Source organism: Oncorhynchus masou, chromosome 28 (genome assembly GCF_036934945.1).
Source record: "Oncorhynchus masou masou isolate Uvic2021 chromosome 28, UVic_Omas_1.1, whole genome shotgun sequence".
In the NCBI taxonomy this organism is placed as follows: domain Eukaryota; kingdom Metazoa; phylum Chordata; class Actinopteri; order Salmoniformes; family Salmonidae; genus Oncorhynchus; species Oncorhynchus masou.
Window position 1 is genome coordinate 6219924 of NC_088239.1, and position 25000 is coordinate 6244923.

Below are 25000 nucleotides of genomic sequence, written 5' to 3' on the forward strand. Positions count from 1 at the left end.
CCCTTAAAACGCTTGAGTGTTGCTTTAGCAGTATTCTTAGGGTCATTGTCCTGCTGGAAGGTGAACCTCTGTCCCAGTCTCAAATCTCTGGAAGACTGAAACAGGTTTCCCTCAAGAACATGCCTGTATTTAGCACCATCCATCATTCCTTCAATTCTGACCCGTTTCCCAGTCCCTTCCAATGAAAAACATCTCCACAGCACGATGCTGCCACCACCTGTCACGTTCTGACATTATTTCCTTTTTTATGTCTTTGTGTTAGGTTCGTCAGGGCGTGAGTTGGGGTGGGTAGTCTGTTCTTTTTTCTATGTCATATTTCTATGTGTTTGGCCTAGTATGGTTCTCAATCAGAGGCAGGTGTCGTTCGTTGTCTCTGATTGAGAATCATACTTAGGTTCCCCATTTTGGTTGTGGGTGTTTGATTTCTGTTTAGTGTCTGTTCATCTGGCAGAACTGTTTCGTTTTCTCTTCGTTGTTATTTTTTGTAGTGTTCAGTTTGTTCAATTAAAACATGACGAACAGCTACCACGCTGCATTTTGGTCCTCCTCTCCTTCCACCAACGAGAAGCATTACACCACCATGCTTCACTGTGGGGATGGTATTCTTGGGGTGATGGGATGTGTTGGGTTTGCATCAGACATAGTGTTTTCCAAAAAACTCAATTTTATTCTCATCTGACCAGAGTACCTTCTTTCATCTGTTTGGGGGGTCTCCCACATGCCTTTTGGCGAACACCAAACATGTTTGCTCATTTTTTTTTAAGTGGTCCTATGGACAGATACTCCAATCTCCGTTTGTGGAGCTTTGCAGCTCCTTCAGGATTATCTGTGGTGTGTGAGTTGTGGTGGGCGGCCTTCTCTTGGCAGGTTTTCTGTGGTGCCATATTCTTTCCATTTAAAAAAAAATGGATTTAATGATGCTCCGTGGGATGTTGAAAGTTTCTGATATTTTTTTTATAACCCAACCCTGATCTGTTCTTCTCCACAACTGTGTCCCTGAACTGTTTGGAGAGCTCCTTGGTCTTCATAGTGCTGCTTGCTTGGTGGTGCCCCTTGATTAGTGGTGTTGCAGACTCTGGGGCCTTTCAGAAAAGGTGACTATATACTGAGATCATGTGACAGATCATGTGACACTTAGTTTGCACACAGGTGGACTTCTGAAGGTAATTGGTTGCACCATATTTTATTTAGGGGCTTCATAACAAAGTACATATGAGTACATATACACTCACCAGCTTTCTGTTTATTGATTTTTTATTTTTTTTTTTTTAAGTATTTTTTATTTATTTTTTATTTCACTTCACCAATTTGGACTATTTTGTGTCCATTACATGAAATCCAAATAAAAATCTAGTTAAATGACAGGTTGTGAGGCAATAAAATAGGAAAAACGCCAAGGGGGGTGAATACTTTTGCAATGCACTGTAATATATGTAAACATTATGGTGGCGTTGTTAAAAGTGGCTTTGTTTAAAGTGGTGTTGTTTAAAGTGGCGTTGTTTAAAGTGAAGTTGTTTAAAGTGGCATTATTTAAAGTGGCTTTGTTTAAAGTGGCTTCGTTTAAAGTGGCATTATTTAAAGTGGCTTTGTTTAAAGTGGCTTCGTTTAAAGTGGCATTATTTAAAGTGGCTTTGTTGAAAGTGGCGTTGTTTAAAGTGGCATTACTGAATGTGGCGTTGTTTAATAGTGATCCATTGTTTAAAGTGTCCAGTGTGTCCACTAGATCGACTTTTAATGTTCTCTCGGATCAGGTAACGAAGAGAAGGAAGCAAGGTGAGAGCTGGAGTGTGCTGTAGAGTGTTGGAACACATCTTGTCTGACGAGCTGTGTAAGTAGCTCAGTGGCACTACAAGTGGCAGGTTGGGAAGGGGAGGGAGGTGGTGTAGAGTGTTGGGACACATCCTGTCTGACGAGCTGTGTAAGTAGCTCAGTGGCACTACAAGTGGCAGGTTGGGAAGGGGAGGGAGGTTGTGTAGAGTGTTGGGACACATCCTGTCTGACGAGCTGTGTAAGTAGCTCAGTGGCACTACAAGTGGCAGGTTGGGAAGGGGAGGGAGGTGGTGTAGAGTGTTGGGACGCATCCTGTCTGACGAGCTGTGTAAGTAGCTCAGTGGCACTACAAGTGGCAGGTTGGGAAGGGGAGGGAGGTGGTGTAGAGTGTTGGGACACATCCTGTCTGACTGGCTGTGTACGTAGCTCAGTGGCACTACAAGTGGCAGGTTGGGAAGGGGAGGGAGGTGGTGTAGAGTGTTGGGACACATCCTGTCTGACGAGCTGTGTAAGTAGCTCAGTGGCACTACAAGTGGCAGGTTGGGAAGGGGAGGGAGGTGGTGTGGAGTGTTGGGACACATCCTGTCTGACGAGCTGTGTAAGTAGCTCAGTGGCACTACAAGTGGCAGGTTGGGAAGGGGAGGGAGGTGGTGTAGAGTGTTGGGACACATCCTGTCTGACTGGCTGTGTACGTAGCTCAGTGGCACAACAAGTGGCAGGTTGGGAAGGGGGGGGGGTGGTGTAGAGTGTTGGGACACATCCTGTCTGACTGGCTGTGTACGTAGTTCAGTGGCACGACAAGTGGCAGGTTGGGAAGGGGAGGGAGGTGGTGTAGAGTGTTGGGACTCATCCCTCATCTGACTGTGTGGCTCAGTGGTGGCAGGTTGGGAAGGGGAGGGAAGTGGTGCTATTTAACGCAAAAGTGTTTGTTACAAAACTAGCGGTAAAGTAGAAAATGCGATGGAAACACATTGAACTTTCGATTTTTATTCGATTTTAATTCAACACATGAAAACTTAAGGGGAAAAAGTACATTTTGTTTGCACTATGAAATCACACACTGCAATAATTCTGCTTGGCGGAAACACGTCACTGGTGGAAAAATTCACGTATTTTCTTTAATGCCGAATATAGAATATTCACATGGAAATCTATCGCCAAAGGGATGGAAACCTATCGAGATTGTCGACAGTGATCCTGCAAAATAAGCATTTCAATGTACTGTGTAACGTGGGACTCCTGTGCATATGACAAACAAACTGCACCTTGGGAGTGTCTGGACGCTCAGACAGAGGGGTGAGTCAGTATGGAGTGGACCCGGGCTCTCATTCACCTCACAGGCCGGGAGCAGAGAGCAACACCAATGGGCCGGTAGCAAACAATCCCAATTTTAAATTCACTTCCTGCATGACCGCTTCACATGAGGTATTTCTAGCTTCTCTTGCGACCGACCCCAAGACAGCACAATATTAAATCTAACACTCACTTCCCAGAAGCAGGGTATGCGTTGGAATCGTTGCTACTGGAAATAGCAATATGTTACATTGAATTAATTTCATATCAGTATGACAATCATGTTTTCCTCAAACAGTCTAATTCAGTCCACCCCCCGACCACCTTCACGTGTCTGGTCTAATCTTTGAGCCCACTGTCACGCTATCTAAAGAGACATTTCACTGTGACAATATGAATCGAGTTCAGACGTTAAGACGAAGCAATTAGAAAACCAGGAGCCCGAAGTTATCACTGAAAACAGGTGGGATCCTGCCTGTCTATTCGTCAAGGGATAAAACAGCCCTCGAGTGGTGGGAGTCATTATTACAGAATATTTTATATTTTATTTGTATTTTTTATTTTTTTTATTTAACCTTCATTTAACTAGGCAACTCAGTTAAGAACAAATTCTTATTTACAATGACGGCCTACCCCGCCCAAACCCGGCCGACGCCGCTCTATGGGACTCCCAATCACAAACGGTTGTGATACAGCCTGGAATCAAACCAGGGTCTGTAGTGACACATCTAGCGCTGAGATGCAGTACCTTAGACCACTGCGCCACTCGGGAACTCCCATTTAGCAGACTCTTCTATCCAGATCGACTTACAGGAACAGGTTAAGTGCCTTGCTCAAGGGCACATTGACAGATTGTTCACCTTGTCGCCTCTTCAAACCATTGACCTTTCAGTTACTGGCCCAACGCTCTTAACCACTAGGCTACTAGGACAAGGATCTTCATTGCATCCTGCTGTGACACAATATTGATCCTAGACTAATGGCTACCTCCAAAAAAGAACCAAAACAACACAGTAAGAACAGCTTAGGCTGACGCACTGTGTTGTACTTCTATCATTGACAGTGGTATGGAACTATCCCCCTCAGTAACCCTGATATCTGAAGACCCTCTGACACCTGATGAAACATCCCCTTCACATGAACAACAGACAGGTAGGTAGGTGGTGGTAGGTGACAGGTATATACTTCACATGAACAACAGACAGGTATATACTTCACATGAACAACAGACAGGTATACACTTCACATGAACAACAGACAGGTATACACTTCACATGAACAACAGACAGGTATATACTTCACATGAACAACAGACAGGTATACACTTCACATGAACAACAGACAGGTATATACTTCACATGAACAACAGACAGATATATACTTCAAATGAACAACAGACAGGTATACACTTCACATGAACAACAGACAGGTATACACTTCACATGAACAACAGACAGGTATACACTTCACATGAACAACAGACAGATATATACTTCAAATGAACAACATACAGATATACACTTCACATGAACAACAGACAGGTATATACTTCACATGAACAACAGACAGGTATATACTTCACATGAACAACAGACAGGTATACACTTCACATGAACAACAGACAGGTATATACTTCACATGAACAACAGACAGGTATATACTTCACATGAACAACAGACAGATATATACTTCAAATGAACAACAGACAGGTATACACTTCACATGAACAACAGACAGGTATACACTTCACATGAACAAAAGACAGATATATACTTCAAATGAACAACAGACAGGTATACACTTCACATGAACAACAGACAGGTATACACTTCACATGAACAACAGACAGATATATACTTCAAATGAACAACAGACAGGTATACACTTCACATGAACAACAGACAGATATATACTTCACATGAACAACAGACAGATATATACTTCACATGAACAACAGACAGATATATACTTCAAATGAACAACAGACAGATATACACTTCACATGAACAACAGACAGATATATACTTCAAATGAACAACAGACAGGTATACACTTCAAATGAACAACAGACAGGTATACACTTCACATGAACAACAGACAGATATATACTTCAAATGAACAACAGACAGGTATACACTTCACATGAACAACAGACAGGTATACACTTCACATGAACAACAGACAGATATATACTTCAAATGGACAACAGACATGTATACACTTCACATGAACAACAGACAGATATATACTTCAAATGAACAACAGACAGGTATACACTTCAAATGAACAACAGACAGGTATACACTTCACATGAACAACAGACAGGTATACACTTCACATGAACAACAGACAGATATATACTTCAAATGAACAACAGACAGGTATACACTTCAAATTAACAACAGACATGTATATACTTCACATGAACAACAGACAGGTATACACTTCAAATTAACAACAGACAGGTAAACACTTCACATGAACAACAGACAGGTATACACTTAAAATTAACAACAGACAGATATACACTTCACATGAACAACAGACAGGTATATACTTCACATGAACAACAGAAAGATATATACTTCACATGAACAACAGACAGGTATATACTTCACATGAACAACAGACAGGTATATACTTCACATGAACAACAGAAAGATATATACTTCACATGAACAACAGACAGGTATATACTTCACATTAACAACAGACAGGTATATACTTCACATGAACAACAGACAGGTAGGTAGGTGGTGGTAGGTGACAGGTATATACTTCACATGAACAACAGACAGGTGGTGGTAGGTGACAGACAGATGTTTACTTACCATGGGGCCTGATGGACCCTGAGGTCCTTCTCCTCCCTTCAAACCAGCTGGACCCTGGAAGGAGAAGAGAAATGAATGATTTGAGTGATACAGTATGTCCAAAGAGACACACAGCCTGATAGACAGTGTTTAATGTCCCTACAAGTCAGACAGATAGTCAGTATTGAGTGTGTCATGACGTTGGCCTGTGGGTGAGGTTTATGACCCCCTCCCCCATAAATACCTTTCTCCCTTTCCTCTCTCTTGACTCTACATGAGGGACTCTTGAATAGCTTTTATGAAACAGAGAGTCTGGGAACATCAAACAAGTAGGGGAAAGGAACAACATTTCAGTAATAGAACCAGTTGAAAATATGTGTTGGTACTTAATGAATATGATGTCAGTTCGGTTGTCATCTGAGACATTACGACTGATGACAGGACGACCTAAACAGTATCTGGGAAAGTCTACACATTATAGTTATCAGATTCACATGGAATTGTTGTGCAATTCAAATGTTTAAATATACAATTATTTGTGAAAAGATTAAATGTAATTTTAGCTTCCAAATGAGAGATTTGTGTTTTCATAAGGTTAGGGCTCTGCTCAGTCAGTGGCCCCTGTGAAGAGACATTGGTTATAAACTATGAAACACTCCCTTCTCTCCGTCCACTTTATAAAGCCATTGATGAAAATGTAACCTTCTGTTCCCGAGTACATTAGGACGACGGTCCGATGTCAGAAGGATTCAGATAATAACTAATGAAAGAAGCCAACCTCAGCGTGAGCTTTGGTTGTGAATGGTATGAACTTTGAACTCTTATTCGCTACAGATGTGATACCTCCTAGCCGTTGAGTTAGCAGCGGCCGCTGTAAATGTGGGCTAGGAAAGGACGGTATCCCGTCTACCACACAACGACGACACTACAACGTATCCCGTTCACCACCAGAGACACTCTTCAAAGGACAAAGAACTCTGTTTGGCAACACGGCCGTCCATCTACCACCAACCTATTGAAGCGCAGCTCTGAGTAAATATTTATTGCATTTTCCTTTTCCAAATGGGCGGTAATTTAGAATGCATAATATTCTGTATTTATTACGATAGCATAGCTTCTCCCTTTGTTCTTCAGTCTTTCCGCTCTTTCACTCAAACCCCGCCCCTTTTCTTTGTGTAACCAGCTGTCATATCCGTTCCCTCCACTAGGGATGTTTTCCTTTATGACATAATTTGTAATCAAGGTATGTTTCATTCTGTGTATATGTAATTCTGTGTGATTAGTTAGGTATTTAGTAAATAAATAATTAAAGCAAATTTTGAATTGCTGATTCAACTTGTTAGCAATGGTTCGTGAACATAACCAAGAATTTACAACTTTCAGATGAGACTGAAATAAGGTGCGATTAATATTGACTGCTATTGATATAAAAGATTACCAGGTCTTTAAAAGTTTATTCAAAAGATAACAGCTCAAAAAATATTATTTTGTGGTGAACTGACTTTCAAGTTAATTACATTTACATGATTAGCTCAATCAGGTAATATTAATTACAGAGAAATGATTTTATAGAATAGCATGTCATATCACATATAATCCGGCATAGCCAAAGACACGACAAGTGGTATAACTCCTGTCCCAGTCAGTCAGTATTGAGGGGTATAACTCCTGTCCCAGTCAGACAGTATTGAGGGGTATAACTCCTGTCCCAGTCAGTCAGTATTGAGGGGTATAACTCCTGTCCCAGTCAGACAGTATTGAGGGGTATAACTCCTGTCCCAGTCAGTCAGTATTGAGGGGAATAACTCCTGTCCCAGTCAGACAGTCAGTCAGTTTTGAGGGGTATAACTCCTGTCCCAGTCAGACAGTATTGAGGGGAATAACTCCTGTCCCAGTCAGACAGTATTGAGGGGTATAACTCCTGTCCCAGTCAGACAGTATTGAGGGGTATAACTCCTGTCCCAGTCAGTCAGTATTGAGGGGTATAACTCCTGTCCCAGTCAGACAGTATTGAGGGGTATAACTCCTGTCCCAGTCAGTCAGTATTGAGGGGTATAACTCCTGTCCCAGTCAGTCAGTATTGAGGGGAATAACTCCTGTCCCAGTCAGACAGTATTGAGGGGTATAACTCCTGTCCCAGTCAGTCAGTATTGAGGGGAATAACTCCTGTCCCAGTCAGACAGTCAGTCAGTTTTGAGGGGTATAACTCCTGTCCCAGTCAGTCAGTATTGAGGGGAATAACTCCTGTCCCAGTCAGACAGTCAGTCAGTGTTGAGGGGTATAACTCCTGTCACAGTCAGACAGTATTGAGGGGTATAACTCCTGTCCCAGTCAGTCAGTCAGTCAGTATTGAGGGGTATAACTCCTGTCCCAGTCAGACAGTGTAAAGTGTCACCATGGTTTGTCAGTCACATACGTTTCTGAGCGTCATTGATCTGAATGGGAGAAAAGGCGTGTATAGGTGTGTGTAGGTATGTGTAGGTGTGTGTAGGTGTGTGTAGGTGTGTGTAGGTGTGTGTAGGTGCGTGTAGGTGCGTGTAGGTGCGTGTAGGTATGTTTAGGTGTGTGTAGGTGTGTGTAGGTATGTGTAGGTATGTGTTGGTGTGTTTAGGTGTGTGTAGGTGTGTGTAGGTATGTTTAGGTGTGTGTAGGTGTGTTTAGGTGTGTGTAGGTGTGTGTAGGTATGTGTAGGTGTGTGTAGGTGTGTTTAGGTGTGTGTAGGTGTGTGTAGGTGTGTTTAGGTGTGTGTAGGTGTGTGTAGGTATGTGTAGGTGTGTGTAGGTATGTGTAGGTGTGTGTTGGTGTGTTTAGGTATGTGTAGGTGTGTGTAGGTGTGTTTAGGTATGTGTAGGTATGTGTAGGTGTGTGTTGGCGTGTGTATGTGTGTGTAGGTATGTGTAGGTGTGTGTTGGCGTGTGTAGGCGTGTGTAGGCGTGTGTAGGTGTGTGTAGGTGTGTGTAGGTGTGTGTAGGTGTGTGTAGGTATGTGTAGGTATGTGTAGGTATGTGTAGGTATGGGTAGGTGTGTAGGTATGTGTAGGTGTGTGTAGGTATGTGTAGGTGTGTGTTGGTGTGTTTAGGTATGTGTAGGTGTGTGTAGGTGTGTTTAGGTATGTGTAGGTGTGTGTTGGCGTGTGTATGTGTGTGTAGGTATGTGTAGGTGTGTGTTGGCGTGTGTAGGCGTGTGTAGGTGTGTGTAGGTATGTGTAGGTGTGTGTTGGCGTGTGTAGGTGTGTGTAGGTGTGTGTAGGTGTGTGTAGGTGTGTGTAGGTATGTGTAGGTATGTGTAGGTATGTGTAGGTGTGTGTAGGTATGGGTAGGTGTGTGTTGGCGTGTGTAGGTGTGTTTAGGTATGTGTAGGTGTGTGTAGGTGTGTGTTGGCGTGTGTAGGTGTGTGTAGGTATGTGTAGGTGTGTGTTGGCGTGTGTAGGCGTGTGTAGGTGTGTGTAGGTGTGTGTTGGCGTGTGTTGGCGTGTGTAGGTATGTGTAGGTATGTGTTGGTGTGTTTAGGTGTGTGTAGGTGTGTGTAGGTGTGTGTAGGTGTGTGTAGGTATGTGTAGGTATGTGTAGGTATGTGTAGGTGTGTGTAGGTATGGGTAGGTGTGTATAGGTATGTGAAGGTGTGTGTAGGTATGTGTAGGTATGTGTAGGTGTGTGTAGGTGTGTGTACGTGCGTGTAGGTGTTTGTAGGTGCGTGTAGGTGCGTGTAGGTGCGTGTAGGTGCGTGTTGGCGTGTGTAGGTGTGTGTAGGTGTGTGTAGGTGTGTGTAGGTGTGTGTTGGCGTGTGTAGGCGTGTGTAGGTGTGTGTTGGCGTGTGTATGTGTGTGTAGGTGTGTGTTGGCGTGTGTTGGCGTGTGTAGGTGTGTTTAGGTGCGTGTAGGTGTGTGTAGGTGCGTGTAGGTGCGTGTAGGTGTGTGTACGTGCTTGTAGGTGTGTGTAGGTATGTGTCGAGAGCGAGGTTGCATTTTCTTCCTACTCTACCAGGACAAGTAGTTATTTTCCTCTCGGGCACTTTCTCATCAAAAGCACAATAAAACAGAAGTTCTGAAATAAACGTGTGTGTGTGTGTGTGTGTGTGTGTGTGTGTGTGTGTGTGTGTAACCTCCAGTGTGTGTGTGTGTGTGTGATTGCTGATTGGCTCCCTAAGGCTCAGCAACACACATGGCAGTATTCAGTAATTAGTCTTGGGGCATTGCAGTGAGAGACTAAATGACAACCATGGGTAGCTTCTCGCCTGCTGAGATTGACCTTGGCTTCGTGTGGAACAGTGGCTCGATAATATAGTAAATAATGCATACAACAAAACAAAGAACATTTACCCCAAAAGTGCTTGTGGAAAAAAGAAATGGGTCCCAGAGGCTGGGTTTGTCCCAAATCGCACCCTATTCCCAATCTAGTGCACTACGTTGGACCAGAACTAACAGGGAATAGGCTGCCATTTGGGACACATTCCAAAGTCTTTGGGTTAAAACAGGAGTTTGATCCAGAGCTATAGTACACAATTATTGTATTTCTCTTCAACACCACACCTGGTCTTTCACCCTATCAGTACCTGCTAGAGAATGTTACTGGGGGTCTCTTTCAGCCTATCAGTACCTGCTAGAGAATGTTACTGGGGGTCTCAGCCTATCAGTACCTGCTAGAGAATGTTACTGGGAGTCTCTTTCACCCTATCAGCACCTGCTAGAGAATGTTACTGGGGGTCTCTTTCAGCCTATCAGCACCTGCTAGAGAACGTTACTGGGGGTCTCTTTCAGCCTATCAGTACCTGCTAGAGAATGTTACTGGGGGTCTCTTTCAGCCTATCAGTACCTGCTAGAGAATGTTACTGGGGGTCTCTTTCAGCCTATCAGTACCTGCTAGAGAACGTTACTGGGGGTCTCAGCCTATCAGTACCTGCTAGAGAATGTCACTGGGGGTCTCAGCCTATCAGTACCTGCTAGAGAATGTTACTGGGTGTCTCTTTCAGCCTATCAGTACCTGCTAGAGAACGTTACTGGGGGTCTCAGCCTATCAGTACCTGCTAGAGAATGTTACTGGGGGTCTCTTTCAGCCTATCAGTACCTGCTAGAGAATGTTACTGGGGGTCTCTTTCAGCCTATCAGTACCTGCTAGAGAATGTTACTGGGTGTCTCTTTCAGCCTATCAGTACCTGCTAGAGAATGTTACTGGGGGTCTCAGCCTATCAGTACCTGCTAGAGAATGTTACTGGGGGTCTCTTTCAGCCTATCAGTACCTGCTGGAGAATGTTACTGGGGGTCTCAGCCTATCAGTACCTGCTAGAGAATGTTACTGGGGGTCTCTTTCAGCCTATCAGTACCTGCTAGAGAATGTTACTGGAGGTCTCAGCCTATCAGTACCTGCTAGAGAATGTTACTGGGGGTCTCTTTCAGCCTATCAGTACCTGCTAGAGAACGTTGCTCGGCGTCTCCTTTAGCATATGCATCAGATGCATATGATCCCACAAGGTGAATCAAACATAAACACCAACGCTTGATAAATAGTTCATAAACTATTCTAAAGGATTATTTGTATTAATAAATATTTGTGAAAATGTATCAATAAAACGGGAATAACAAAAACATGTATTTATTTAGATAGAGTCAATGATTCTACAAAGTCCTGGAAAAAAGCAAAGGCCTATACACTATTTCATTTTCCCTTCCAATAAAAACATTACAGTTTAATCCATTTGATCTGCTATATTTGAACATTTTATTAGTAATAGAGTCATAGTACTTAATAAACTCCTACTACACCTTCTTTTGACTAAGTAGAAACTAAAATAATGTCATTATAATATAACCAGCCAGGTCACAGGGGAAATTATTTGCTGGATTCCTAAACACGCAAGTGGTCATGTGCTGAATGTAGGGACAGTGGGTTATGTGCTGGATGTAGAGACAGTGGGTCATGTGCTGAATGTAGGGACAGTGGGTTATGTGCTGAATGTAGAGACAGTGGAGTGGTCATGTGCTGAATGTAGAGACAGTGGGTCATGTGCTGAATGTAGGGACAGTGGGTCATGTGCTGAATGTAGAGACAGTGGGTCATGTGCTGAATGTAGGGACAGTGGGTCATGTGCTGAATGTAGAGACAGTGGGTCATGTGCTGAATGTAGAGACAGTGGGTCATGTGCTGAATGTAGAGACAGCGGGTCATGTGCTGAATGTAGAGACAGTGGGTCATGTACTGAATGTAGGGACAGTGTAGTGGTCATGTGCTGAATGTAGGGACAGTAGAGTGGTCATGTGCTGAATGTAGGGACAGTAGAGTGGTCATGTGCTGAATGTAGGGACAGTAGAGTGGTCATGTGCTGGATGTAGGGACAGTGGAGTGGTCATGTGCTGAATGTAGAGACAGTGGGTCATGTGCTGAATGTAGAGACAGAGGGTTATGTGCTGAATGTAGGGACAGTGTAGTGGTCATGTGCTGAATGCAGGGACAGTGGGTCATGTGCTGAATGTAGGGACAGTGGGTCATGTGCTGAATGTAGAGAGAGTGGGTTATGTGCTGAATGTAGGGACAGTGTAGTGGTCATGTGCTGAATGTAGGGACAGTGTAGTGGTCATGTGCTGAATGTAGGGACAGTGGGTCATGTGCTGAATGTAGGGACAGTGTAGTGGTCATGTGCTGAATGTAGGGACAGTGTAGTGGTCATGTGCTGAATGTAGGGACAGTGGGTCATGTGCTGAATGTAGGGACAGTGGGTCATGTGCAGAATGTAGAGACAGCGGGTCATGTGCTGAATGTAGAGACAGCGGGTCATGTGCTGAATGTAGAGACAGTGGGTCATGTGCTGAATGTAGGGACAGTGGGTCATGTGCTGAATGTAGGGACATTGGGTCATGTGCTGAATGTAGAGACAGTGGGTCATGTGCTGCATGTAGAGACAGTGGGTTATGTGCTGAATGTAGGGACAGTGTAGTGGTAATGTGCTGAATGTAGGGACAGTGGGTCATGTGCTGAATGTAGAGACAGTGGGTCATGTGCTGAATGTAGAGACAGTGGGTCATGTGCTGAATGTAGGGACAGTGGGTCATGTGCTGAATGTAGAGACAGAGGGTCATGTGCTGAATGTAGAGACAGTGGAGTGGTCATGTGCTGAATGTAGATTTCAGTGGGTCATGTGCTGAATGTAGGGACAGTGGGTCATGTGCTGAATGTAGAGACAGTGGGTCATGTGCTGAATGTAGAGACAGTGGGTCATGTGCTGAATGTAGGGACAGTGGGTCATGTGCTGAATGTAGGGACAGTGGGTCAATGTGCTGAATGTAGAGACAGTGGTTCATGTGCTGAATGTAGAGACAGTGGGTCATGTGTTGAATGTAGGGACAGTGGGTCATGTGCTGAATGTAGGGACAGTGGGTCATGTGCTGAATGTGGAGACAGTGGGTCATGTGCTGAATGTAGAGACAGTGGGTCATGTGCTGAATGTAGGGACAGTGTAGTGGTCATGTGCTGAATGTAGAGACAGTGGGTCATGTGCTGAATGTAGAGACAGTGTAGTGGTCATGTGCTGAATGTAGGGACAGTAGAGTGGTCATGTGCTGAATGTAGGGACAGTGGAGTGGTCATGTGCTGAATGTAGGGACAGTAGAGTGGTCATGTGCTGAATGTAGAGACAGTGGGTCATGTGCTGAATGTAGGGACAGTGGGTCATGTGCTGAATGTAGAGACAGTGGGTCATGTGCTGAATGTAGAGACAGTGGGTCATGTGCTGAATGTAGGGACAGTGGGTCATGTGCTGAATGTAGAGACAGAGGGTCATGTGCTGAATGTAGAGACAGTGGAGTTGTCATGTGCTGAATGTAGAGACAGTGGGTCATGTGCTGAATGTAGGGACAGTGTAGTGGTCATGTGCTGAATGTAGAGACAGTGGGTCATGTGCTGAATGTAGGGACAGTGTAGTGGTCATGTGCTGAATGTAGAGACAGTGGGTCATGTGCTGAATGTAGAGACAGTGTAGTGGTCATGTGCTGAATGTAGGGACAGTAGAGTGGTCATGTGCTGAATGTAGGGACAGTGGAGTGGTCATGTGCTGAATGTAGAGACAGTGGAGTTGTCATGTGCTGAATGTAGAGACAGTGGGTCATGTGCTGAATGTAGGGACAGTGGGTCATGTGCTGAATGTAGAGACAGTGGGTCATGTGCTGAATGTAGGGACAGTGGGTCATGTGCTGAATGTAGAGACAGTGGTCACATCTCTTCATGTACAATTTGACAACTCTTTGACCTAATATTGTCACTCATCAGATTATTGTTCATGTAATATTGTCTATAGGCTAACTATTATTATGTGTGAAATTTGTTTTTGGTTTAGTTGTAGTGTCGATGGGACGGCTGTGCAGGCTGAGTGGCATCGTGTGTTTCCCGCTCATCAAGTTGGATAGAGTCAAGGACATGTTTTGCGTTATTCTGAAGGCCTGCTGCAACACATAGCGTGTTTTCATTTCTCTTCAAATACATCTTATTAGTAATAGTGCTATAGGTAAATAAATCAGTCCCATAACAGCTTCTTTTAACAACGTAAAACATAAAAGAGAATGGTATCAACCCCCAAGGCACAAAGTTAAATTATTTACTGTTGATAAATAGTCTTATCACAAACTCATTACTACACTTTTTTCTTTGTTAATTAAATCAACATTTTCATCCTCCTTATCATTCAGTTAGGCCTAATTTAAATTACATTGTGAAGTAAGGTGCACAATGTTCACCCATCCATCCATTTGTCATTCAGGAGAGAGAGAGACTTATTAACGCCTGGCTGGGTACCGATGTTCTACAGCACATTGTCTTGGAGCCTGGCTGGGTACCGATGTTCTACAGCACATTGTCTTGGAGCCTGGCTGGGTACCGATGTTCTACAGCACATTGTATTAGAGCCTGGCTGGGTACCGATGTTCTACAGCACATTGTATTGGAGCCTGGCTGGGTACCAACGTCCTACAGCACATTGTCATGGAGCCTGGCTGGGTACCAACATCCTACAGCACATTGTCTTGGAGCCTGGCTGGGTACCAACATCCTACAGCACATTGTATTGGAGCCTGGCTGGGTACCAACGTCCTACAGCACATTGTATTGGAGCCTGACTGGGTAGAAATATCCTACAGCACATTGTCATGGAGCCTGGCTGGGTACCAACGTCCTACAGCACATTGTATTGGAGCCTGGCTGGGTACCAACGTCCTACAGCACATTGTATTGGAGCCTGGCTGGGTACCAACGTACTACAGAACATTGTCTTGGAGCCTGGCTGGGTACCAACATCCTACAGCACATTGTATTGGAGCCTGACTGGGTAGAAATATCCTACAGCACATTGTCATGGAGCCTGGCTGGGTACCAACGTCCTACAGCACATTGTATTGGAGCCTGGCTGGGTACCAACGTCCTACAGCACATTGTCTTGGAGCCTGGCTGGGTACCAACGTACTACAGCACATTGTCTTAGAGCCTGGCTGGGTACCAACGTCCTACAGCACATTGTATTGGAGCCTGGCTGGGTAGCAATATCCTACAGCACATTGTCTTGGAGCCTGGCTGGGTACCAACGTCCTACAGCACATTGTATTGGAGCCTGGCTGGGTACCAACGTACTACAGAACATTGTCTTGGAGCCTGGCTGGGTACCAACATCCTACAGCACATTGTCTTAGAGCCTGGCTGGGTATCAACGTCCTACAGCACATTGTCTTAGAGCCTGGCTGGGTACCAACGTCCTACAGCACATTGTCTTAGAGCCTGGCTGGGTACCAGGGTCCTACAGCACATTGTCTTGGAGGGTTAAGTTAGGAATAGAAGGAATAGGAATAGAAATACTTCTCTGTTTATGATTTCAAAACTCGGACAAATGAGCAGTGTAAAATACAAACATGTAGGAAGAGTCAGGGAAGGAGCAGGACATAGCTTGTTTTGGGGGGGGGGGAAGGAGCAGGTGTTTTCATTTACAAAATCAAACGTCAGTGGCCGTTGTTGAAAACAGTGGTTTCGACCGGTCGGTGGGAAGCCTATTCATTTGTAACACGTCCCTTTGAGTTTCCCTGCGGCAGATTGATGGTTGGGTGACGTCCCCCCTCTATGAGACGATTGAGATGAATTGAGATGAATATCTCTACATTGATACACGTGTGGAGGTCTGTCAGTCATTGTCAGTCAATATAGGGGGAATATGTAACGGAAGGGAGCGTGTTGAAGGTGGGGTGTGTCTTACCGACACGCCGGGCAGACCTCTCTCTCCTGGGAATCCTCGTAGACCAGCCGGACCGTCCTTACCGGAGGCTCCCTGGGGCCCGGGGTCTCCCTACAGACAACAACATGCAGCAGAGGACAGGGTGAGAGGTGGCCAGCTGCACCATGCTAAGATATTTTTGGATATCCTTTCTACTGTGTTCATTTCACTATCATTCTACAGCCTTCCTGGTGTTACCTGGTGAACGAAGAGAGAAAAACAAAAACAAAATGCTTTATTCTCATGTTTCCCATTTTGACATCATGACAGAACATGCACATGTTGGACTTTGAGGGGATGCTTTAGTTCTGACAGCATCAATATCAAAGCCCTGTGCTAATCAATGTCATGGACGTTTCTTTATTCTGATAAGGAACAACGCTAAAAAATGCAGAAACTTCACAAACACTACTTTAACACAGTCCAAGAGGACAACTAGCTGAGAGATTATTATAATACAGGCCTAGAGGACAACTAGCTGAGAGACTATTATAATACAGGCCTAGAGGACAACTAGCTGAGAGACTATTATAATACAGGCCAAGAGGACAACAAGCTGAGAGAATATTATAATACAGGCCTAGAGGACAACTAGCTGAGAGACTATTATAATACAGGCCAAGAGGACAACAAGCTGAGAGAATATTATAATACAGGCCTAGAGGACAACTAGCTGAGAGACTATTATAATACAGGCCAAGAGGACAACTAGCTGAGAGAATATTATAATACAGGCCTAGAGGACAACTAGCTGAGAGACTATTATAATACAGTCCAAGAGGACAACTAGCTGAGAGACTATTATAATACAGGCCTAGAGGACAACTAGCTGAGAGACTATTATAATACAGGCCTAGAGGACAACTAGCTGAGAGACTATTATAATACAGGCCTAGAGGACAACTAGCTGAGAGACTATTATAATACAGTCCAAGAGGACAACTAGCTGAGAGACTATTATAATACAGGCCTAGAGGACAACTAGCTGAGAGACTATTATAATACAGGCCTAGAGGACAACTAGCTGAGATACTATTATAATACAGGCCTAGAGGACAAGAGACTGTTAACAAAAGCAGTCGTATCATGGTGCTGGGACTGTGTCGATGGGTTTACAATCAGAGCAATTACTAGCAGCATGACTGCCTTTTCTTTTATTGTTGGGCTGAAGTTGGTTTATCCGCTAACTGGGAGACAGAGAGTGTGAGAGAGCAGAGAGAGAGAGAAAGTGCGAGAAAGAAATGAGAGAGTGAGAGGGTAAAATATAAATAGTGAGGCTGAGAGAGAGAGAGCGAGAGCGAGATGAGAGTGATAGAGAGCGAGAGAGCGGAGGGGAGAGAGAGAGAGAGAGAGAGAGAGAGAGAGAGAGAGAGAGAGAGAGAGAGAGAGAGAGAGAGAGAGAGAGAGAGAGAAAGAGAGGTAGCTCGCTAAGATTTAAGAGGATCTGTCAAGCCCCCCCCAGAAAGTATTCTGAAGGCTGTATACTTGTTCCACATTTTGTTGAGTTACTGCCTGAGTTCAACATGGGTTAAACAGATTTGTTTTTAACCTCACCCATTTACACACAATACCCCATAATGACGAAAGTGAAAACATGTTTTTAGAAATGTTTGTTAATTTAGTGAAAATTAAATACAAAAATATGACATTTTGTATTCACATCCCAGAGTCAATACTTTGTAAAAGCACATTTGGCAGCAATCACAGCAATGAGTTTTTCTGGGTAAGTCTCTAAGAGCTTTCCAGAACTGGATTGAGCAACATTTGGCCATTATTCTTTTCAGAATTCTTCAAGTTCTGTCAAATTGGTTGTTGATCAGTGCTAGACAAGTAGATTTAAGCCAAAACAGTAACTATTTGAGGCATTGGATAACCTAACTGGTCTTTGTGGTTGAATCAATGTTTAAAATGAATTGCTCGACTGAGGGACCTTACAGTATGTGTGGGATACAGAAATGAGGTACTGTAAGTGATTCAAAAATCATGTTAAACATTATTATTGCACACAGAGTGAGTCCATGCAACATATTATGTGACTTTATGTGAAAATGTTTTTCTCCTGAACTTATTTAGGCTTGCCATAACAAATACTTATTGACTCAATATATTTCAGCTATTTTCAGACATTTTGAAAAACATAGTTCCACTTTGACATCACGGGGTATTGGGTGTTGTCCAGTGACACATTATTTTTTTTATTTTAAATTCAGGATGTAACACAACGAAATGTGTGAAAAAAAGTCAAGTGGAGTGAATTCTTTCTGAAGGCATTGTAACTGATGCCTAGAACCTGGTGGCGGATGGATGGAGTCGATTACACGGTCTCCTTCTGGGAAGCAAGGAAAACCAAAGAACGAGACAGAGGGAGGGGCTGGGAGGTCTTGGAACTGGCTGGGATTTAAAGGAGACAGGGGGAGGGGCTGTGAGGTCTTGAAACTGGCTGGGATTTAAAGGAGACAGAGGGAGGGGCTGGGAGGTCTTGAAACTGGCTGGGATTTAAAGGAGACAGAGGGAGGGGCTGGGAGGTCTTGAAACTGGCTGTTAGTAAAGTAGCTACTCTCTGCTTATCATATATGCATAGTCACTTTAACTATACACTCATGTACATACTACCTCAATTGGGCCGACCAAACAGTGCTCCCGCACATTGGCTAACCAGGCAATCTGCATTGTGTCACGCCACCCACCAACCCCTCTTAAACTACTGCTACTCTCTGTTCATCATATATGCATAGTCACTTTAACCATATCTACATGTACATACTACCTCAATCAGCCTGACTAACCGGTGTCTGTATGTAGCCTCGCTACTTTTATAGCCTTGCTACTTTTATAGCCTTGTCTTTTTACTGTTGTTTTATTTCTTTACTTACCTGTTGGTCACCTAATACCTTTTTTTTTTGCACTATTGGTTAGAGCCTGTACGTAAGCAATTCACTGTAAGGTCTACCTACTCCTGTCGTAGTCGGCGTGACAAATAAACTTTGATTTGATTTGATTGTATATGGCAATCGTGATGCATGGGAATTCAACCACTCCCCAACCCTCAGTCCCCAACCCTCAGTCCCCAACCCTCAGTCCCCAACCATCTGCTAACTTCACCAGCTGTCTGCCAAAATAGACTTCATGCTTAAATTCCTGGACCAAACGACGTGTTCAGTAGAGATTCTCCAATTGTTCACGTTTTAATTCCAGGACTAGGCATAATCTGTATCTAGTATTGTTTTTTAAATATGTTTTGGTCAGAGCCCTGGAGTTCTGGAGTTCTGGAGATCTGGAGTTCTGGAAATCTGGAGATCTGGAGATCTGGAGTTCTGGAGATCTGGAGTTCTGGAGTTCTGGAGATGTGGAGTTCTGGAGTTCTGGAGATGTGGAGATGTGGAGTTCTGGAGATGTGGAGTTCTGGAGTTCTGGAGTTCTGGAGTTCTGGAGATCTGTTGGGCTGTCAATTTATGAGTGTTAATCCAGTGAGGTGGGTATTTAGGGACGTTTACCTTGGCTCCCTCTTTGCCAGCAGAGCCAGGAAGACCCTGCTCTCCAGGTGGTCCTGGGGATCCAGGGTGGCCTCTCTCACCGATTGGACCAGTCTCGCCTGTGGGGCCCTGTTAGGAAGTGAAGAAGAAGAAGAAGAGGAAGAATAAGATATTATGGGATCATTGGTAGAGGCATGAGCCGCTCTACCATAACGTATTTCCAAAATAATTCCAAAACTATGTAAGAGGCCAATATTATCTGTGTACTCTATCACTTCTGCTAGTGAATGACGTGAGATCTGTAAGTACGTTTAAACAATCTGATAAGTTCTTCATAAATGTATCTTATTGTGTTACCTGTGGACCAAGAAGTGCTACAATAATAATGTCCATTATAGTACCGTCACTGTAGAAAACCTACAGTTCCTTACTTGTAGTAAACCTATAGTACCTTACCTGTAGTAAACCTACAGTACCATACCTGTAGAAAACCTATAGTACCTGTAGTAAACCTATAGTACCTGTAGTAAACCTATAGTACCTGTAGTAAACCTATAGTACCTATAGTAAACCTATAGTACCTGTAGTAAAACTATAGTACCTGTAGTAAACCTATAGTACCTATAGTAAACCTATAGTACCTCTAGTAAACCTATAGTACCTCTAGTAAACCTATAGTACCTATAGTAAACCTATAGTACCTGTTGTAAACCTATAGTACCTGTAGTAAACATATATAACCTGTAGTAAACCTATAGTACCTGTTGTACACCTACAGTACCTTACCTGTAGTAAACCTATAGTACCATACCTGTAGTAAACCTATAGTACCTGTAGTAAACCTATAGTTCCTGTAGTAAACCTATAGTACCTGTAGTAAACCTATAGTACCTGTAGTAAACCTATAGTACCATACCTGTAGTAAACCTATAGTACCTGTAGTAAACCTATAGTACCTGTAGTAAACCTATAGTACCTGTAGTAAACTTATAGTACCTGTAGTAAACCTATAGTACCTGTAGTAAACCTATAGTACATGTAGTAAACCTATAGTACCTATAGTAAACCTATAGTACCATACCTGTAGTAAACCTATAGTACCTGTAGTAAACATATATAACCTGTAGTAAACCTATAGTACCTGTTGTACACCTACAGTACCTTACCTGTAGTAAACCTATAGTACCATACCTGTAGTAAACCTATAGTACCTGTAGTAAACCTATAGTTCCTGTAGTAAACCTATAGTACCTGTAGTAAACCTATAGTACCTGTAGTAAACCTATAGTACCATACCTGTAGTAAACCTATAGTACCTGTAGTAAACCTATAGTACCTGTAGTAAACCTATAGTACCTGTAGTAAACTTATAGTACCTGTAGTAAACCTATAGTACCTGTAGTAAACCTGTAGTAAACCTATAGTACCTGTAGTAAACCTATAGTACCTGTAGTAAACCTATAGTACATGTAGTAAACCTATAGTACCTGTAGTAAACCTATAGTACCATACCTGTAGTAAACCTATAGTACCTGTAGTAAACCTATAGTACCTGTAGTAAACCTGTAGTAAACCTATAGTACCTGTAGTACACCTATAGTACCTGTAGTAAACCTATAGTACCTGTAGTAAACCTATAGTACCTGAAGTAAACCTACAGTACCTATAGTAAACCTACAGTACCTGTAGTAAACCTACAGTACCTGTAGTAAACCTATAGTACCTGTAGTAAACCTATAGTACCTGTAGTAAACCTATAGTACCTGTATTACACCTATAGTACCTGTAGTAAACCTATAGTACATGTAGTAAACCTATAGTACCTGTAGTAAACGTATAGTACCTGTAGTGCACCTATAGTACCATACCTGTAGTACACCTATAGTACCTGTAGTAAACCTATAGTACCTTACCTGAGGACCAACAACTCCTCCTGGGTCGGGTGGACCTGTCTTTCCTTGGAATCCCTGTGGAAAAGAAAAAAAATATCAATCACATTGAAAACTCTTGCAGAACAACTCAATCCATGCAATAACTCCCTCCAATCCTGCTATTGATGTCAACCTTCCAAAATGATTAATGTAGCGGACATAGTGGAGTCAGTGTTGTGTGCTTCCCAATGTGACAACCACTGAATGTACTATGTTGACAAGGGTGAGAGGATGAGGAGCATTTGTAATGGATCCTATTGGTTGCTTGGTTTAACCAAGCAATGACTGTGTGCATTGAGCATGAAAACACATTAGTTATGGACATATTACATGATATACTTCATGATATGTTCCATTCATTTGTTCCATTCAGTTGAACCCAGACACCAGGAACCAGTTACCCAGACATAGATACCAGGAACCAGTTACCCAGACACCAGGGACCAGTTACCCAGACATAGATACCAGGGACCAGTTACCCAGACACCAGGAACCAGTTACCCAGACACCAGGGACCAGTTACCCAGACACCAGGGACCAGTTACCCAGACACCAGGGACCAGTTACCCAGACACCAGGAAACAGTTACACAGACACCAGGAACCAGTTACCCAGACACCAGGAACCAGTTACCCAGACACCAGGAACCAGTTACCCAGACACCAGGAACCAGTTACCCAGACACCAGGAACCAGTTACCCAGACACAGACACCAGGAACCAGTTACCCAGACACCAGGAACCAGTTACCCAGACACAGACACCAGGAACCAGTTACCCAGACACCAGGAACCAGTTACCCAGACACCAGGAACCAGTTACCCAGACACAGACACCAGGAACCAGTTACCCAGACACCAGGAACCAGTTACCCAGACACCAGGAACCAGTTACCCAGACACAGACACCAGGGACCAGTTACCCAGACACCAGGGACCAGTTACCCAGACACCAGGGACCAGTTACCCAGACACCAGGAACCAGTTACCCAGACACCAGGAACCAGTTACCCAGACACCAGGGACCAGTTACCCAGACACCAGACACCAGTTACCCAGACACCAGGAAACAGTTACACAGACACCAGGAACCAGTTACACAGACACCAGGAACCAGTTACCCAGACACCAGGAACCAGTTACCCAGACACCAGGAATCAGTTACCCAGACACAGACACCAGGGACCAGTTACCCAGACACCAGGGACCAGTTACCCAGACACCAGGGACCAGTTACACAGACACCAGGGACCAGTTACCCAGACACCAGGGACCAGTTACCCAGACACCAGGGACCAGTTACCCAGACACCAGGAACCAGTTACCCAGACACCAGGAACCAGTTACCCAGTTACCAGGAACCAGTTACCCAGACACCAGGGACCAGTTACCCAGACACCAGGGAACAGTTACCCAGACACCAGGGACCAGTTACCCAGACACCAGGGACCAGTTACCCAGACACCAGGAACCAGTTACCCAGACACCAGGGACCAGGAACCAGTTACCCAGACACCATGAACCAGTTACCCAGACACCAGGAACCAGTTACCCAGACACCAGGAACCAGTTACCCAGACACCAGGAACCAGTTACCCAGACACCAGGGACCAGTTACCCAGACACCAGGGACCAGTTACCCAGACACCAGGGACCAGTTACCCAGACACCAGGGACCAGTTACACCGACACAGTCCAAGCCTAGTCCTGGACTAAATTTCAATTGAGATTCTCTTCACTTATTAGTCCAAAATAAAGCTGTATCTGTGTCTAGGAAACTGGCTAAGAAGTTGACTCAAAGGACATAGGAGAATAACAAGGCTAAAACAAACTCCCTGTTATAGTAAGGATTTAGTCTCCAAAAGAGAAATATCATGCTCACGATATGTTCATCTAAAGTAAAACTATGATCTCAATATCTGAAGTGGATTTGATGCTAATTGGTCAGACATCAAGCATAGTGATGGAATCGGACGTGAAATCCATCAGCTGTCTGTTTGAATCAGAACACATCAAAGATGGCCTGAACTTCTTCATCGGTTATTTGTCAGAATGCTTCTGCTGCTACTCTCTGTTTATCATATATTCATAGTCACTTTAACTATACATTCATGTACATACTACCTCAATTGGCCCGACCAACCAGTGCTCCTGCACATTGGCTAACCGGGCTATCTGCATTGTGTCCCGCCACCCACCAACCCCTCTTTTAAACTAATGCTACTCTCTGTTCATCATATATGCATAGTCACTTTAACCATATCTACATGTACATCCTACATCAATCAGCCTGACTAACCGGTGTCTGTATGTAGCCTCACTACTTTTATAGCCTCGCTACTTTTATAGCCTCGTCTTTTTACTGTTGTTTTTATTTCTTTACTTACCTGTTGTTCACCTAATACCTCTTTTGCACTATTGGTTAGAGCCTGTAATTAAGCATTTCACTCTAAGGTATGTTGTTTTTGGGGTACGTGATAAATAAATGATTTGTTGGATTGGTATGATGTCAACTCCAGACAACAAGAACGGACAAAATATATTCAACGACCATAATAAGATACAGAAAATACAAAGACATCCAACACGAAGGGAAGGCAAAAGGATTGTAGATAGAGAGAACCAGTAAGAACCAGTGAGAACCAGAGAGAGAGAGAGACAGAGACAGAGAGAACCAGAGAGAGAGAGACAGAGAGAACCAGAGAGAGACAGAAAGAACCAGAGAGAGAGAGAGACAGAGACAGAGAGAACCAGTGAGAACCATTGAGAACCAGAGAGAGAGGGAGATACAGAGAGAGAGGCAGAGAGAGAGACAGAGAGAGAGAGAGAGAGAGGCAGAGAGAGAGACAGAGAGAGAGAGACAGAGAGAGAGAGAGAGAGAGAGGGAGACAGAGAGAGAGAGAGAGAGAGAGAGAGAGAGTTAGAGAGAGAGAGGGAGACAGAGAGAGACAGAGAGAGAGAGACAGAGAGCGAGACAGAGAGAGAGAGCAAATGGTTCTCTGGTTCTCTCTGTCTCTGTCTCTCTCTCTCTCAACTGAGCAAATGTCAAATTGGCTTTTTACCAAATTACCGTACAACAGACCATGTATTCACCCTGCACACCCTAATTGACAACCAAACAAACCAAAACAAAGGCAAAGTCTTCTCATGCTTTGTTGATTTCAAAAAAGCCTTCGACTCAATTTGGCATGAGGGTCTGCTATACAAACTGATGGAAAGTGGTGTTGGGGGTAAAACATACGACATCATAAAATCCATGTACACAAACAACAAGAGTGCGGTTAAAATTGGCAAAAAACACACAAATTTCTTCACACAGGGTCGAGGGGTTAGACAGGGATGCAGCTTAAGCCCCACCCTCTTCAACATATATATCAACGAACTGGCGCGGGCACTAGAAAAGTCTGCAGCACCCGGCCTCACCCTACTAGAATCTGAAGTCAAATGTCTGCTGTTTGCTGATGATCTGGTGCTTCTGTCACCAACCAA

At 43.8% G+C, this 25000-nt stretch overlaps 1 protein-coding gene across 1 annotated transcript in view; it reads right to left on the reverse strand.

The window, feature by feature from the left end:
• Nucleotides 1-25000, reverse strand: part of LOC135517126 (collagen alpha-1(XI) chain-like) — a 172505-nt gene that overhangs the window by 69215 nt on the left and 78290 nt on the right. Inside the window, 4 exon segments of the mRNA XM_064941154.1 lie at nucleotides 5895-5948; nucleotides 16092-16181; nucleotides 19604-19711; nucleotides 21496-21549. Of these exon segments, the coding sequence (XP_064797226.1) occupies nucleotides 5895-5948; nucleotides 16092-16181; nucleotides 19604-19711; nucleotides 21496-21549 (306 nt within the window).